Raw genomic sequence first — 18,832 nt, 5'->3', positions numbered from 1 at the left:
GACCCTCAGGAGCGGGGCTGTCTCTTCTCCCCTCAGGCTTGCAGCGGACGGAGGCTTCGTCTTCCTGCCCACAGCCTCCGTGGAGAGCCTCTTCGTGTTCGCTCTAGGGCAACGCTTTCCTTGCCGCTTTCCAGAGCCTTTGCAGCCAGGAGAGGTTGTCAGCAGAGTACCTGGGGCTCCAGATGAGAAATGGAAACTTGGAGGAAAAAATGGGTGTAAGAAAATGTTTCTAAGGCCCTGTTTTGTTGACTCTTCACTTTGCTTGAACTGCTGTGTAAGCGCTGCCACCAGTGTGGTGACATAGATGGTTAGTGCTGGCCTGGAGACATTCGAGTTCCTCCCAGGTGTTTACGGAGCTGCATGAGGCAGGAGAGTGTGAATATCTTAATTTTCTGGAGGACGACTGGAGAAGCAGCAAGGACTGGGCTTCTTTGAAGTCCTAGGGCCTGGCATGTGGCTGGGATTGACCAGAGTTCTCCGAGACCTTGGCTGGGATCCCGGTCACAAGTCTCCGTTCTCAGCGTTGCACTGGTAGCACTGAGGACTGCTTGCTTTTGGCTTTTAATTCTGAGCATTTGTTTCCTTGCGGTCAGAAGAGTTTGTGTCGCGCTGGCCAATGTGGGATGAGGGAGAGTAGACCTGCTTCTGCAGTGGGGTTGGAGCACATAAGGGTGGTGGCCAGCAAGTCCTGCCTCGACTACTATGGATCTGCTGGCTATTGGCACCTTTGTGCCAGTTGGTTGCAGAATTTGGGCTGCAGAATTTGTTCCTTGTCACTAAATTGGTTTTGTCTTACCAAGCTCCCAGGTATTTTTTTAATGAGGCCCTGGTGTTTATTATGGGTCCTGGGTAAATGTCTAATTTAGCATACACTCAGTTTCCATGTTTACAAGAAAACCCTTTTGTTTGTAAATTAAACTTGTGATTATTTTTCTTGACCCCCCCCATGATGACTTAGAGTTACTATAGTCTGTAACAAATTTGGATGTTACCTGCTCTTCTAGGTGCCGTCTTGAAGACCTAGTGATATGATAGGGTGATACATTAGTGTTTAAGATAGTGCTGAAATGCAGAGTTATTTTGTTAGAATTGGTAGTTCATCAGAACATACACTGTAAAATAGTTCATGAGTATTGAATCATCTTATTTATTTTCCTTGTTTTAATTAAGGCTTTCTCTTTAGCATTATTGTTTACTATCTGTCTTGTGGGACTGGAACATGAATTTATTATATTTATCTGTGATCTTTATTCTTTAGACAAGGGCATCAGATAAAGTAAAAAAAAAAGTGTATGTAACATATAAAGTGTTTTTTTCTTCACCAGTGTTGTAGTTGCTCTTGGTACAGCTGCTGAAGAAAGCAGTTCTGTTTCCCTTTTCTTGTGCTCTGGTGTCTGCTCAGCCACGTGTTTGGCTTTGTGATGAGCTGCATTAGGGACCTGATTTGTCTGAAAGCTTAGCTCACCAAAATGAGCAAGCACAGAATTTTCAGCCAGATCAGTTTCCTGATCTCCATCTCTACCACGCCTTCCCATGGGATGAGCACTGCTGTTCTTGGTGGTGGTGATGGTGGATCACAGCAGCTGAAGGTGCTTCTTGAAGTCCACAATTGCTCTTAAGTGTCTGTAGAGTAAAAGTCTGTGTTTCTTATTTCTTAGCCAATAAAAAGCATGCTCTGTGCTCAGGGATCTCGCTTCAGTTAGGTCAGACACTGAGAGGTAACATCAGATGTTCTGTTGTGCAGCAGTGTCATTTGGAGCTGAACTGTGAGAAAGGCAGTCAGCTGCTTTTACAGCAGGAGAGTAATTTTTTTCAGTTCATGAAGAGTTTGTACAAGGTGAATTTAATTGGGACCCTCTGTCCAATTCACACAATTACTCTTAAGAATATGTAATTGTCTGTTCCCACAGTAAGTCAGTAGTAAACACCATTATTTCTTCTGTTGCCAGTCTGCATTAGAATTTATGATATGCTGCCTTTTTTTTTTCCTCTACTCTCTTTAAAACATTTGTTAATGCTCCTAAAGCCTGACCTTTGTATTTTCACTTTAGGAAATAACATCTTTACTCTCGCTTTATGGTGGGCAGTTCAGCAGTGAGCAGGAAATTCACGTAAATGTAAGTGAGGGCCAAATATTTCACTTGAGTGTATGTATAGTATACAAGTATATTCTTTATAGTATTTTTATTAAATGTGAGTAGCATAATACATTTTGAAGGTTTTTTTGAAAATAAGAAATCTTGCTGAAATGACGGATTCTCAATTTCAGTAAGGACTTGGGTAAAAAAACTTCAGTAAGGAGTTGAGTAAAAGATGCATGAAATGCACCTCAGGTTGCTTTGGTCTAACAGTGTGAAAATAAACAGTGCCACCTGCTGGGAGGCTCTCCTGGCTTCCCCGAATAGCTGATCCGTGGAAATACTTAGTAGCTCTTTGAATTTGGTGTTTGCCTCTAAATCAGTAAGAGGGTGTATCCAGAAGAGTGCAGCTAGGAAACTGTATGATGCTCGTCTCAGTGCTTAGCCAGAGACTGTCACTGGGTTTCAGTTACTGCTTGTGTGTAACTAAATGTTACGGTTCTTTAGAGGATGCGTCATCTAGAGAAGCATAAACAGATAATATGATTTTACCAAGTCAAAGATTGAAAGTGGAATTAAAATGGAAATGAAATACCTAATAAAATTTCATCCAGTCTCAAGTTTTATCTCAAATTAAATGTTTTATCTTCACATTATCTGTGCGGTCAACAGATTTATGTGTTTTGTTTTTATTTTTTTTTAATCTTCGGCATGCATGTTCTGTTTTTATGGTACAGAATTGTGTAACTGTGTAATTTGTGTGACAACATCCAGCTAGGCATTTGCGTTACTTATCTTCTCTTTATTTCAGTCTCCGTTTTGGATTCTCAGTATTCCTTCAGAAGAGATGGCAAGAGGACTAATGAAGCGAACAGTATGTGCAAAGTAAGAGGTGAACAATCTTGTAAATTATAATGTAGGCGGTGGAAAATTGTTCTCCTGTCTTGTGGCAAATATTGATTTTGTATGGGGTCTTAAAATAGTTGTACACGAGCCAGTACCGGTCTGTAATGGTAGTGTCACTGATGTTTTAGTTACCTTGAGTGATGTTTAGTTAGGGGCTTGTTTTAAAATGTGTATGGAATTAAAATATAAAGACAGTGATACATAAAAACTGAAAATCAGGTTTGGAAGGGAAAGGTAGCGAGCAATTCCTTGTGTCACTCTCCTAGTGCTGGTACCTGAGCTCTCAGCCCAGACCACTGCAGCAGAGGTCCTTCTAGGAAATTCAAGAGCACAGGAATATGCCAGAGAGTGGTTGTTCCAGCAGCTTTTGGTATTTTTTAGAGGTGTCTGAATAACATGCTTTCCAGTGAGACTTGAGAGATACCTTGGAGCTATGGTTCAGGACCAGAAGCAGCATAGCTGTGGTATGGCACTGACCGTACTAAATGTGGTGTGTCTGCGCTGTCCTGCTCAGGGTTAATTTGGGCGCCCCTGCAGAGTGCTGCATGGTCCCTGTTGAGTGCTTGTTGTGTCAGGTATCCAGTTTTTACCTACAATGACTTGAGGTGTCCACCTTGTCCTAAAAAACCTCTGTGTGTTCAAAATTGTCCTTATGACAGTATGTTTCCAATGGGGATAAGCTGCTCTGCACTTCAAAAAGCAACCATAGGCAACTAAGGAAGTAGAACATCACAAAACAGATTGCAGTTGTTCCATAAGCCATGCACTCTCAGCTAATGTGTGCTTATTTTATGAAGAAAATATGACTGGCCCATGTTTTATTTCCTGGTTTACTACTTGTTGGGGGGAGATATGTTAGAGTAAGACTGCTGGAGCATCTCCATTGCACTGCTAGTGAATATTTAAAGCTCTGAAGCATACATTTATCTAAATATAAAATCTCCCGAGCATTTTGTGTTTTTTTTTTCCCAATATGCATATATGTATAAAAGTAAAAAGTGGGACGGAAAGGGATAAGAGTTTCTCCAATAGCTGATGAAGATGAGTATTCGGTTCTCTCTAGTACAGCCTATGCTGTCAGCATTTTCATTGCTACATCTATAAACGTAGCTTAAATTCTCACAGTGGATGTATCAGATGCTTTAGGGAAAAAAATTAGACGCTGCAAAAAGTGTACTTTTTTTCAGGGTAAATGCAGGTTAGAAATGTAGCCTTGAAGAGTTTATTCAGGAATACTTTAACAAAATAATAGCTCACCACTGGGACACCAGAATTTCTGTACTAAAAGGACTTTCTTCTTTGGTATGGAAGGGCTACATGGGATATTTGAATGCTGGGGGAAAGGTCTACGATACAGTGTTGTGCCTTCATTACAGTGGCATCGATTCTCTCATCTTCTGAGGCAGTGCTTTTCTTCAAGCCATCAATATGGAAACAAAGAGAGAAAAAAAGTGTAAAATGACAGCATAGTGTTTGAACATCTGAAAATGTCCAACGTCATAACCACATCTTAAATTGGAATAGAACCTCTGATGATGTCATTATTCACAGGATGTTACAGTTTTGTGATTTGTTTTACTCCAGGGTAGTAATCTGAAAGTCTGTTCTTGACCTTTTTCAGCCTTTGCTTACCCCATCAAATTGGTGGGTACAAATGAATTTTGTCTCAGTTGCTAGTATCACTGTGTGCCAGAAAAACGTCTGGTAGTATTGAAGGGTACTAAGACTGAAATTTACCTTTTAGTACATGTTACCAAAACAGAAAATAAGAATGGCATTATCAGCTTACAATTAAAAATCAGTGTGCCGCTGTTAAGAACAAAACTTAAGCACGTGCTAAGAGTTAAATAATGTTCTTCAGTACTCCATGAAGCACAGCCTAAATACGTTGGCCAAGAAGGTTAAAAGGAGTAAGTATCTGTAAGGCAATTTCCACTCCCTGTATGCGACTGCACTGTAACAATCTTTGTAATTCCAGGTCTCTATTTGAACTGTGGGGTCATGGAAGATCTGCAGCGGAGCTCTATGCATCTTTGAAGAACTACCCAATGGACAAGATGGTATGTATGTAAAGAATGTGGAAAATACAGTTTCTTAATCGCACTGAATAGCACTGCAGCTATACTAGTGAAAGTGTCTTTGCTTTTTTTTTTCAGCTTCCATATCTACAGCCAGACTCTACTTACAAAGTACATATTCATACATTTAATAAAACACTGACCCAAGCACAGAAAATAAAAAAGATAGATGTAAGTAGATGCTTAAGAAATCTTTCCCATTTAATTTAATTGAATTTATTTTTTTAAATTCTATCCTATATCAGTGTATTTAAGTTTGGGTTTACTGAAGATCTTAAAGTGGTTTATAGGTTGTGTCTTGTCAGCTCTAAATGAGATCTTTGTGTCTGAATTAACATCCCCTCAAAATTAATGACTTTCTGGGTTTTTTTTCCTAAACAGACCATGTAAGACAAATAAATATCACTGTTGATTTTAGCCCAGTGTGCTGGGGGAACTGAAGCTTATTGTCCAAAACGATAGGATTCAAATGGCTACAGTTAGGTACTACGTTTTTTGGAAAATCTGTTACTTGATCTCCTTATGAGGCATCTGTCATCGCAGAATGTGTGTTCTGCAACGTTGCAGAACAAGTGACTTCAGTTGCAAGCTGTGTACTGTGGGCTAGTTTCCTGTTCTGTCCTTGTGCTCTTGCCTGCACTTTTGCTTTCCTCCTAACTGTATCAATATGTTAATTAGGAATTTTTTCTAAATTACTGTTAACTTTTGCTCTTCTGCATTCTATTTTAGCAGCTATTTATCCTATTTACTTCATCTACAGATGCTGAAATTATCTGTATTAATAGTAGCTACACTTGCCCGTTTGTTCAGTTTTTGTGTACGTGAAATAATGCTGATTATGTAAATTGGTGTAGCTGCACGTCACTGAAATTTTAAATCCCATTCTTCATCATCAGTGTTGTTTTTATAGCTTGAAAATTGTATAATTCATGTGCAGAGTTAATCTCTAAAGCTGTGTTCTGTTCAGTTAATAAAAAAAGTTATGGTTCCCAATTTCTGTTCCTTAATTATTTGAGCTATCTTTATTCACCAGAAAGGCATTTCAGAAACCCAGAGAATATTGAGAATGTACTTTTAGTACTAATCCATAATTTCTCACAAGTGGAATTGTGGTTTGGTTTTTGATTTTTTTTTCCTTTTAATTTTTTTTTGTGGACTGCATATTTAAAAAATTTAACCTTGGGTGGTTGTTTTTTTTTAATTTTGTTTTTCTTTATTGTATAGGCCCTTGAATTTCTGCCATTCAAAGGAAAAGTAAATTTAAAGAATCCAGAACACATCTTCTGGATTTTGGAAGATTATGGAATGGACCCCAATAATGTTCCTGAAGAGCCCTTTCATCTGTATTTTGGTAGATGGGTGCGTGAGTATGTTTGCTTCAGTTCTTATGAACTTGTATTTTCAGGAAAGTGTTCTTCAATCTAAATGTGAAAAATTGTGTTGAGTTTTAATGGAAGCAGACGATATTGTTATGGCTGAATCTGTCACTGCATAATACACTGATGCAAGTCTTGAAAATCCTTATTGTGACTAGGAAAAAGCAGGTTAATTGAGCAGTTCAGAGGTGGAAAATTTGAAGCTGTGCCTGGGAACACACCTGATTTTGCTCTCCATTGAGGCAACACAACACAGCAGTGAGACTGTACAGCTGTGGTGGTGTGTTATGTTACTGTGTGCCCAGATGGAGCTGCAAGCACCAGCAGCTTGCTTCAAATGTGAAGAAAGGTTTACAGGAGCAGTAGATGGCTTGTGGTCCCACTGAGTTGCATTGGCCCCACTGAGCATCCTATAAGTGCTTCAAGTGGTCCTGACAGGCATCTCTCACCCAGCGGGACACTGAGAGTGCAGTGCTGTATAGTAGGAACCACATTCAGAAACTGGAGCTGATCATCTGAGGTCTTTACTACAAACATTCTTGCCTGTTGGGTGTATGCAGTCCAAACCTGCTGCATTATTAGGATATTCTGAGGAAGTCTGAATCAGGTCTTTCATTTCTTGTGAAGAAAAAGTGGCTCCCCAAAGGATATCTTCCAGAATGACACCAGCCACCGATGGGAATGTGGGCTTGCAATGTCCTCGGTCAGAGGCAGCTGGATGGAGGGAGCACCACTGGTGAGGTTGTACAGCTGTCATCAGGGGCTGTGTACAGACGAGTTAGAGATCCAAGTGATCTGTTTGCATCTGTGAATATTCTCCAAGCCTGTGATTAATGTGAAATCACCCCAGGTTGTGGTGATACTGGAAAACATTGCAGCTCTTGTCCCATCTGTGCTGGATTCCTTACGTGTTTAAAAATAAGTAAACGAACCTGAAAAAAATAGGCAAAATTTATTTTGTTGGCACAGTAAGACTGATGTTGACCGAAGCTGGAGAATAGTGTTGGAATAGCTTTGGAACATGTTTTCCTACAGACTCCTTTTGTCCTTTTCAACATGTTTTGGATGTCCAATGTAAAAATGCTAGCATTTGGTCTATGATTGTTTTTCCAGTAAATTCTGATCTAGCAATGCTATCTTAAATTTAGATTTTGAGCATGAGAGAAAAGCCAGTGAAGATGAAACTTCCATGTGACTTTAAGCATGTGCATGTGTGTGTATGCATGCATGCACATGTTAACGTGCATTCCTACTCCTTAACATTTTGAAACACTTTTAACTTTGAATTGCCAGGAATTGTTATTCTGGTACACAGAATAATGGCAAAGTTGCTCCAATTGTTACTTTTTCAGAAGAATTTTCCCTCTAAATTGTTTGTATATTTTTGACCTCTGTCTTGAAGAATTTATCTAGGTATTGTACCAAGACATCCATTGATTGGAGAAGAAATCTGTCATAATCTCAGAAGGCAGAAAACCAACCGTTGTGATATGAGATGAAGAAGTTACCTCTTTGTTGGATGGTGCCACTTAAGCAAATCCATTAGCCAGTCTGCTTATCTCTTCTATCTAGGATCTGACCGTGATTTTAAATGTTTCAACAGATTGCAGATGGCCAAAGAGAACTTATCGAGTCCTACAGTGTGAAAAGGAGACACTTTATTGGAAATACTAGCATGGATGCCTGCCTGTCTTTCATTATGGCAAACCAGGGGAGAGTAAAACCCAATGATGTTGTATATGATCCATTTGTTGGAACAGGTATATTTTTTTTCTACTGGTGGGGAAAAATGGGAGATTCTGTTGCTGCTCACACTACATTTTTACCTGGCACAGCTGCTTCTGGTTCTCGACTGAGATTTGATGTGGTACCAAAAGCAAAATGGTGATTATAAAACGAATGTTTTCTTAACTTGAAAGAGATTTTGGGGGAGGGAGACCCCCCTTCTTCAGAAGATATAAACAGACTTGTCAGAAGTATAAAATAAGCTCTCTTAACTATAATTTTTTTATGTACCATGGCTTAAACACCAGTTCAGGTGTGTCATGGACCTCCTAAGATCCAAAATGACTAAGCGCTGGTACTGGCTAGAGGACTCCCTGCAGCGGCTTTCAGAGCGTTACAAGGAGCAGCATTTTTGGAGGTGTCTATTTAGAGGAGTGCTGAGGGCACTTCTGGTCATCAAATGCAACATAGCAATAGTTAGGTTGTAGCATTCAACAGTGATCAGTTCCTTGTGCTATCACGCCTTATCTTTAGTATAATACTGTTCACACCGTGTATGTGTCCCCAGCTGAGCTTTTCCTAGTTAAGCCAGGAGGGGGAGCTTTTATTCCACTTATTACTGTGTGTATCGTAGAAGTGCTTTTTGCCTAAGGGAAATTCAGCTGGTTTTGTAGGTGAAATAGATGATCTGTTGTGTCAGGCTGTGCCGTTTCATCATACCAGAGTATATGGCATTAAGGTATCTGTAATAGTTTCTTCAAAGGCATAACAAGGACTGTGTTTCTGACCTGGATTTTGCTAAACTTTGATCAAGAAGACTATGTGTGAGATGTACACAATTAAGAATACTTATGTTAATGGGAGGATTAAAAGAATTCGTTGCATAAATCATTACAAAGAAGCTAGGGAGGGAGAAGGCAACAATACAGGGTCGCTAATAGGACAAATTCTTATTAGCTTTTGGCTTCTCTGTACCATGGAAAATAGACTAGGGATATAATATTTTCAGAAACAAGACTTTAGTGAACTGTATGTTTTTCTCTTAAATTTTTGTTCATATGCAACCTTATTTTTTGCATTCATAATAATATCTTAGAAAATTTCCTCCTTTTCCTTATGCTTGTGTTCCTCGCAGATGGGTAGTACTCTTTGAAAGCTTCAAGAAATTCCTCTACTTCATCTCTAAGCCATTTCTTTTATTTTGGTGTCCGTGGTTTTGTTTCTTTTTACAAAAATCTGCTAAACTTAAATGACAAAAAATTCTCTGAGAGCATACATTCTCTTGGGAGTGAAAATTGAAGAAAAACTAAGATGGAAGAGTAAAGTTAGAGGAGTAAATATCATGTAGAGTTCATGAAGCTACAGAAATTCAAGACAAGTGTTAAGTCGTAAGCATTTCAGTTCAAAAGTGTAACATATGCAAAATTCTCCCCAAATTGCCTAATGATTTGAATTGCAAAATGTGTTTTTATTGGTCTAGACACCTGTATTGTACAGGCTCGAAATTAAAGGTACACAGGGACGCTGGAGATACTGAGTGGTACACCATTTGTCAGTAAAGCATATTTATGACTAAATAACTGAACAGTGGCTTTTGCACCTACTTTTGGTGAGTAGATCCCAGGAATTTCAATTGTCTCTCGAGATCCTTTAGAGGATTTTCAAGATTGTCAGTGCAACAGGGTGCTACGACTGGAATTTGGGGAGGTTGTTTAGAGTTGAGTGATGCAGTGAGGTTGAGGTGATGGGTTTGGAAAGAACATACGTTCAGGATTTGAGGAGTACTTAAAAGAAAGCATAGTTCAGATTTCTTTATTGGCGCAACCTTAATACTTGGCTTGGTTTCTTCCTGTTTTTCATGCTGCAAGGGTAAATGTTACCGAATTAGAACAGCCTTGCAAAATGGTGCTTGCTTGTTAGAAAGAAGCTGTTTTTGCTAGGTGAGCCAAATTCCAAGTCCTCCAGATCAATGTAAGAGCAGACACTTGGAATTTGTCCTTGGAATGAAAAGTGCTTTTGACCAGGCTGGTTTAGGAAACATGCTTCCTCCTTTTTGTAAAGCAGAATTGGAATGGTCAGGATTGGTTTTGAGTTGTAGAACGTAGCTTCCAGACACTTTTTAGATATTCTTTCCTCCGTGTTGGGCAGAAGGAAGCCTGGAGGTTTCCAGAAGTACAAATCAAGTCTTTTACCTGAATACTTTGTATTGTTCTCCTTGGCAGTCTGGTATGTTTATCTCAGTAAGCTTATTGCTTGTACCTTTGGAAAATTTGTCCCAGCTTTACCTTTGCCGATTCATGGTGCTTTGTAATTGCGAATGACATGAACTTTTTTTTTGACATCCTGGGGGTCAGTGATATGACCAGACCCTCATCTGTGCTCAAGAGATGGGGCAAATAGACACTGTCTGATAGAAAAACATGAAGCTGTGGGCCATTGTCATTCCACTTATACTCCTCAGGGGACACAGTGATTTTCTGATTAACATTTTGTATACTTCTATTTAATATAGTAGGTCAAAGGGCTGGCCATAATAATGTATTTAAGTATTCATACACCCTCTGTGTGAACACAATTGAACTAGTTCCAGCTGAGATTTATTAAAAGCTGTAAGTTCCTGTTTTCCTAACTTTTCCCCCCTCCCTTGTGATTACAAACATTCTTAGATGGGCAAAGTACTTTCTTCTTACTTTTTTTATAGGACTGGGTGGTATGCCATACTTGGGGTCAGGGCTAGCTAAATTTGTCTTGACCCTCTGGAGGTACTGCCCGTCTATTCTGAGGGATTGCAGCCGAGAAGGGAAATGGGTGACTCCTCTGGGGTGAGTAACCTTGCTTTTCCCTGATCCATTTCACAAGAAAAAGCAGAGGATTATGATTTTTTTTTTCTTTCTCCTTTACCTTCAATCTTAGCAAAGGTTATTAGCAAACAATGTAGGGATTTTCTAGTGCCCTGAGATGGGACCTTTGGCCTGTGCACAGTGTGTGTTAGGGATTTGTCGGTGCAGAGTGAGTGGCGTGGAGCAACGCAGACCCCTGAGATGCTCCTCTCGCCACTGCCAGTGCATGGGAGAACCAGTACCCTCCGCACAGCCAGCCTGAGTGTTTGTTGTTCGCTGTGCTTGTCCTGCAGCAATTGTCCCCTTTATTTTAGCAGGACTGTTTGTATCTATAAGCACTTGGTATCAGTAGTGGGGGTTTCACAGCCTGCTCTCAGTCACTTTTCTGCTCTAGACCATTCTGTTGGCTGCATACCTCCTTAACAACACAGCTCTTTGGTGATCCTCTGCTGTCTGTCCTTTTTGTCATTTGGAACCTGTTAAGAACATAATGGAGATGCTCCTTTCTGTGGGCTATTCAACCATTGCCCAGTTTCAAGGGGAAATCACACGTGCTTTTTTTGGAAGGGTTTGTTTTGTTTTGTTTTGTTTTGTTTTTTGTTTAGGAAAGCAGATCACAATAGTAGTGATAAAAACCTAGCTTTATTGCAGGATAAGTGTGCTAATAAATAGGTGGCATACTCACAGGAAGAAATGCATCTGAATATATCACATCTCTCACATTGCAAAACAATGACAGAAACTTTTTTGATATTGCAATTTGCACTGGAGATATTTACATTTGCAAGGTTCGTGACCATTGCTTCTTACTCAGGGAATGGGCACATAAGCAAGAAGTTTGATTTTAGACACGGTTAAGGAGGCTGACTTAGAGAACAGACACTGTAAAATTGCCATTTGTTTGGTGATGATTTTCCATATTGTTTGCCAACAATTCGAAATTATGCTGCTTGCAAAGTAGAATTAAAAGTTTTGGTTCATGTAATGATTAGAGGATGTTATTGCCTTGAAATACAGAAAAACCATAAACTCCTAAGAACAGTCTCCAGAGATAAGGAGTGACATAGGGCATAGCAGATCAGGTATTATAGCAGACAAGGGACTTAGTAGTAGTATCGCTCATTATAGTTGCATAGCGATTCTAACTGGTTGGTAGTTTTAATTTGGTTTTTTTTTCTGTCTTGTGTCTAGCTTTGGTTCTAGTGTGCTACTGGTATAAACTCCTGAAGCTTCTGAGCAAAAAGTCCTAACACAGATACCACTTACGACAGCAGTGTGTACTTTTCCACTTTTCTCCTCCTTGTAGGTGGTCTTCTTATCTCCTCAGCACACTTTGGAGCATATGTGTGTGGTACTGATATAGATTACAACACAATCCATGGATTAGGTATGTCATATATTTCTAAACCACTGAAATCTTACTCTCTTATTTAATACTGCTGATAGTGAATGGTACTTAGTGCATTTTAAAGCAGCGTTAATCTTCACAGGATTTATGTGGTTGAGCTTATTTTTATTGACCAATTTACACGTATCCTAGCTAAGCTATTCTCTTAATTTTTAAGCAGGAAATATTTAATAATAGGAATAATGAAAACCAAAACAAAGTTCTGAATAGTAATGACAACAGCTGTGCGGTTTCTTTATTCTGTGATGTAGGAATCTTTTCTCATAACCTAACCGAGGAAGTCTAGTCCCATTCGTAATTCTGTGAAAACAGTGCAAATTATATCTGATTTTTTGGACAGGACTATGATAGCAATAGTCTCAAGTGAAGATCTTACAAATAAACATTTTTATAAAAGTTCTGTGACAACCTATACAGATGGTACAGCGGAACTGTTGCTCATGTATTTTCATTATTCCTTGTTACTTGCGAATTTTATCGCAAATACTTGTGTGAGTACAATAAAGCAGGAGATAAACTCTTGCTTGTGTGTGACATTTAAATATTTTCTTTAAAATAAATGATAGAGTATATGAAAGCTTTTCCTATAAAATAGTTTGTGACTGAGTATGGGGGTTTTTTCTGTCCATGCCCCACCCCTGCCAGGCAAGGCAAGCAGAAAGAACCAGAAATGGAGAGGGCCAGATGAAAATATCAGAGCTAATCTCCGACAGTATGGTTTAGAGAAATACTACCTTGATGCGCTCGTTTCTGATTCTTCAAGATCAATATGGCGAAAAGGGATGCTGTTTGATGCAATCATTACAGATCGTAAGTTTGTTAATGCTTTTTGTTGCCTAGTAATGGTGACTAAGAGATTATTGCCTATGTCTCTGCCTGTGTACGTTGATTTAATGTCTTGACGAATGCTCAGATCTGCAGTTTGCATATTACAAGAGATGACTGTGGAGGGTAGCACTGTGGAAATTTGATCTGTGTTTAACATCACTGCATTTATTTTAAAGATAGTTATAAATGGGTAACAGCTCTTCCATGGAGAGAGTATTATGTTTGCCAGTAGAAAATAATATGGCTGAAAATCGTCCTTCAAAGTCACATTCAATATAGGCATAACTTTATTGACGCATGGAGACTTTTTATCATGGTCCATGTTGCCGACAGGACTTGATCTGCAGCACACTGGAGTCTGTCGTGCAGCTCTGACGGACCACGAGACTTGTTAAATGCATACTGGAATACTTCCAAAGACAAATTTTAATGTGTTTCTGATACACTTAACTAGAATGACTGCTAATTTGAAAAGATCCCCTGGCCTTTTAGGAACCTATGTGCTTAACACCATTTGTCATGCCTGGGAGGGAGAAGAGGCTAAGGGAATAAATTAAAGACTTTGATACCGCAGTATCTGATCTCTAGTGCTCTCTTACCATGACACATTAATATTAATTAGGAATAGGGAATGTGAGTTTTATTTGTGGGTTACCTGGTAATTTTTTTGGCCTGTTTGGCAATAAGACAATGTAGAATATTAATATGACTAAGAACTGAGTTTGCAAATTGTCAAGACTTCTACATTTACAAAATTGAGATGCTGGTGCTTTCATGATGCTGAAACAAGACTCACAAAAAACAAAGATACTGAACATGAAATATGTATATTATGCTATTAGAAATGTGCAAAAATATATGAGAAAAAGCCATCTCTGGCTCTTCTTATCTGTCTGAGGATTACTATTTGTGTAATGTGTTGGCAAGAAATTCCAATACAGAAGAAATTCCAATACAGTTTAATATTGAAAAAGGTTAGCTAAATGGCATAGGAGAGATGGTTGTGTCTGTCAGACAACAGGATGGGATTATTTCTCGCACGTTGTAAATGTAAGGAATATCTTTTAATGAAGAAAACAGAAAAATTTTGTCCTTTGTAATGTAGCAAATGTCTAGGCTACTAGAAGCCTCTTACATCTGAAGGGCTTTCTTTGAAACAGTTTAAAGTAACCTTTTGGAGCAAGAAACTTTTAATAGATCTTGAAGAAATTATCTTTACCAACTATTACTTTGTTAAAGCTTTTCTTTTTTTTTATCTTTGTGGAAGCCATGGTTTGTGCACTGTTGGGTATGTATAATATAATTGTATGTTATTTGGACAAAGGGTGAAGTTCTCATCCCTGCATTATGCTTTTGCTTTGTATAGCACCATATGGTATCAGAGAAGCTACTCGCAGAACGAGTTCACAGAAGGAAACAGTTAAATCAGCTGAAAGAAGGTAGGTAAGCTGTCTCGTCTGCTGTAGAATATAAATGTCTTAACGGAAACCTAGTCACAGTTTTAGAATCTTCAATTTCTTGGTTGGCTGTCAGCAGTTAAAAAAGATGACAGTAATAATACCTAAAGAAGAAAAGCCCTTTTTGTCCTGTTTGCAAAACTAGTATGAGACTTCCTGAAATCCTCTTGGTTTTGTTCTCCCTGCTTATCATTTGCATGTGTTCAGATTTCAGATCCTATTTTTTGTCTCTGAGAGGCACCATTACTTTGTGTTTCCTATTCCTGAAGGGTTCTCTCCAGTCCCTGCAAAAGCTGCAAAATCAGTGTAAAATGGAATACCTCTTAGCCTTAACCTTCTTTCTTGGATTTCCGCTGCTTCTTTCTCTTCAGAGATAACTCATGACTTCTCCACTGCCTGGCCTTCCTTGTCTTCTGCCTTTTACTCTAAGTTGCCCTTCAGAATGATGCTGTGCAAAATAACTATTCCCAGCATGCTTGTGATTCTTTGACTTTCACAAGTACTAAACATGATAGTCCAGAAAGCCAGAAGGGGAATTTGGAATGTCATACTCCTCATAGTAGAAATTGTACTCCTGGGTTGTCCTGGGTAGTTTTGCAAATCTCAGATAGTGCTATTTTGTGGTTTGGTATTTTTTGAGGGGTTTGTGGTATTTTTTACTTCTTTTTCAAATTAAAAATGCAGTTTTTACTTGTGCTTTTATGTTTACACTTGTATTTTTTTTGTTTAGCACAGAAAATCACAGCTTCATTTCATCCAATTATCATCTAAGTGACATCTTTTTTGACCTCTTGAAGTTTGCGGCAGAATATCTGGTGATGGGAGGAAGATTAGTTTACTGGCTGCCAATATACAGGCCTGAGTATGTATTCTTGATTTCTGGTATGTAGCATGTCGGAATGGATGCTGCATTCTCCCTCCGCTTTCTTCTGGGGCATAGTACAGCTGGAACTTCCATAGTACTAGCACTAGTACATAGTAATGCTCAGACTTCATATTTTGAAACCTCGTATGAGGGAGAGCAGATTTTGAAATTATGCTTTTGCATGGAGATAATTTCTGACTGTTAACAAAAGGAAAAAAGCCTTTGCGTGTCCTTGCAGGTGCATGTCCAATGGGTTGAGATTTAAGCTTAGGAAACTAGACTTTCAAGGTGCAGACAGATTTCTAAGACAGTAGTAGCAAGGCTTTTATTAATATGTGTTTCTACTAAAGTAGTTGATAGAGGTGTATGACAGAGTCCCGTAAGAGAGCATTCTTGGCTCTTTGAGGTTTGGCACTACTAATTTAGCTTTCTTTTGAGAAATCAAAAGTCAAGTGACCAAGAGGTGGCAATGAGAGGCAGGAAGCGCAGGGGAGCAGCCCCATTCAGGACGAGAGAGGCCAGCAGAGACTGCAGGATGCTGTCTGCTCAGTAGTGCAGATCAAAACTTGATGTAAAAGGAAAGACATCTGTTTGCATACCTTACTTCAGCCTCTCCTAGATTAAGTTTTAAGCTTTTGGGTTTTTTGTGTTGTTGTTGTTTTTCAAAACTGTTTCATAGTAAACTGGAATTGATGTACAGTAGCTGTTTCTAAGTATCTTCCAGATGTAGATGTAACTGAAGGTAACTTCTACCGTGTTACATGCTTCTATGTGCAGTCAATCTATACTGATATATCAAGTGGTTGTTGTCCGTGGTTTCACCATGGTAATGGCTTCTGATAGTCCTACGTTTAATTATCACATGCTGGTTTGAAAAAGTGATGGTCAAAAGAAGCCATTCCTGTTACATGCTGCTGTAACAGAAGAGTGCACTTAATAGCTTGCTTTTTTTTGGTGATAGAATTGGTATCTTGGACTTTTTTCCTTGTGAGACTATTCATAAACATAACAATGAATGCCACTAACTATTATAGCTAATTGTTCAAAATGTGTGTCTGTACATGCTTAACCCTGACAAACCATGTGTGCCTGTGAATTCTTAGATTTCCATGTCAATAAACTCTGTTTGGAATTACTGAGTTTATGCTTTTTGTCAAGATACCAGAGCTTTTTGTCTGCTCATTGAACATTGGTAAAAGCATGTTTCCTCAGTACAGCAGTGTGAAGTGCTTAACTTTAGATAACTGTGAACTGCACGTTCTGGTTCTACTTTGGTTGCTGTTTTGGGGAGGTCAGGTCTCTCAAGCTCTAGTTGGGTTGCCTCTTGAAAAGTAAATTTGTACATACTACTGTTAATTGACTATGTAATGAAGGTTGAAATACTGAAGTCACTATATTGCACAGAATATTAGTTTAGTTACTTCATTTTCAGCTGTAATGATGAACGCGGGAACAAACATTAAAGCAAGTATGTGAGGGGAGTTAAGATACTGCCTGCTGATATGTTGTGCTATCAAATATCCCTTGGCAGCACCTGCCATCACATCCATGTGTTATTTGAGATCCTTGTGTATTACCTTAAATTAAAAACAAAACTGGATTAAAATGGATGTCTGTTAAAAGCACTGCTACTGCATTTCTTATTTGATAATGTTCTGAGTTTTACCTGAAGGAATGTAGAAATATATGCATTAATGCTAACAGACAAGGCTTTTTAACAAAGTGATAGTGATCTCTCCCTCTGCAAGATAGCATCTCGCTCCAAAGTTTACTCTTTCAATCTGACATTGAAATCATTGTTGAGTCTGAATTCTTTTAATTCCTTTGCAGTCAGGCTTTCATAGGGTTATGAAGAGAAACTTTTAAGATGTTGTGGCAGAGTGCCTACCTTTGTAAGACAGAGCGGCAGTTTGGTGGCACTAGATGCTTCACAAGCCTTGTATAATAGAAAAAACAGTTGGGAATTAATTGGATTCTCCTTTGTCAAAAGCACGTTTTTACTTCACCTAGCAGAAGCAGTGACTTGATTTCACACATGAGAAGTGACTGAAAGGTTGTTTTGCAATCTGGAAGCTTGGTAATGATGCAAAGAGGCAGTACTGTTTGGTGTTTTTGCTATTTACAAGTCTATATGCGGTATTGTCTTACTTGTTTAACAGCTCGCTATTATCTTTAAGAAATGATAAGGTTTCTGTCAGCACCTGGATGGATCCTATTTTGAGTTGTGTTGCTTTTGACTTTTCTTTCTCCCAGAACAATCCATTTACTTTGTAAATTATATTCAAAAAATCCACTTCTTTGGAGGAAAAATATGAAGTCTGACTTCTATTGACCCCCAAGCATTGGGGAATCATGAGAGCAAGCATTTCATATGAAATCATAGTCACTGACAATACCATATACCATTTTCTGCGTTATGTTGTCTTAACTCTTACAGGAAAGCTTATTGCAAAACCTAAAACTACATAGCAGATCTTTATTTCAGTATATAGGAAGGATGTCTGATCTCGTATTTATCTTATTAGCTAGATCAATACTTCTTGCTTCTATAGTCCCAGTCAAAGCTCTAAAATTCTTCTTTCAGCATTTGGAGAAATAGAAGGATTGAAAGCAATCTAGAGAAAGCTGCTTCTTTAGGAAATAGTATGCTTAGGAGATGGAGGCATTTAAAACACTAGCTGCTTGCTTTTATAGACAGGATTCAATTGCAAGCCAGTGTTGCTACCACCTGATGTTAAAAGATAACAGATTTTTTTTCTTCTTCCATTTAGAAAAAGTAACTCCAGTGTGATACATTTGTAACACCAAATTCTGAAGTCTTTTTTCACTGTCTATTAAGAGCTGGTTTAATATGACTTGGAATTGGAGCATAATGGTCTTCTTTTAGGAGACAGCATTAAGTCTCTTGTTCTTGCAACTTTATGTATCTTGACTGTGGAATATGTTTTAAAATCGCAGCTCTGATTGGATAAATTATTACTTCTGATTGGCTGAGATAATTTCTACTTGAAATTATACGGGCAGGCCTGTGTGCATACATTGACATCATATAAATACACACAGAAAATGCGTGTGAGAGTCTCTTTACTGTGAGGTTTTAATTTATTCTACACATTTTATGTCACAAGATGGTTGGAATATATGATGTAAAAACTCTGGAGTACCTGTATTTCTTTAATCAGATTAAAATGCATAGCAGCCTTCTAGTGTAAGCCGTTTTGTGAAGAATCTATATTAATTTTGCCATCTCAAGGCATATCAAGGATAAGAG

At 38.6% G+C, this 18,832-nt stretch overlaps 1 protein-coding gene across 1 annotated transcript; it reads left to right on the top strand.

Moving 5' to 3' along the window:
• Positions 1–2,051: 2,051 nt before the first annotated feature.
• TRMT11 (tRNA methyltransferase 11 homolog (S. cerevisiae)) lies at positions 2,052–15,766 on the top strand (the record flags this gene model as incomplete). Its single annotated transcript, XM_010187157.1, has 11 exons — positions 2,052–2,117; positions 2,890–2,963; positions 4,963–5,044; positions 5,141–5,233; positions 6,287–6,421; positions 8,042–8,198; positions 12,310–12,390; positions 13,057–13,221; positions 14,606–14,678; positions 15,427–15,562; positions 15,713–15,766. Coding segments are annotated over 11 exons (1,116 nt in total), but the record flags the coding sequence as incomplete, so codon positions are not given.
• Positions 15,767–18,832: the final 3,066 nt, after the last annotated feature.

Source organism: Mesitornis unicolor, unplaced genomic scaffold, assembly GCF_000695765.1.
Source record: "Mesitornis unicolor isolate BGI_N332 unplaced genomic scaffold, ASM69576v1 scaffold50806, whole genome shotgun sequence".
NCBI lineage: Eukaryota > Metazoa > Chordata > Aves > Mesitornithiformes > Mesitornithidae > Mesitornis > Mesitornis unicolor.
The sequence above is the reverse complement of the archived record's forward strand: the minus strand, read 5'-3'. Positions and strand labels throughout refer to the sequence as shown.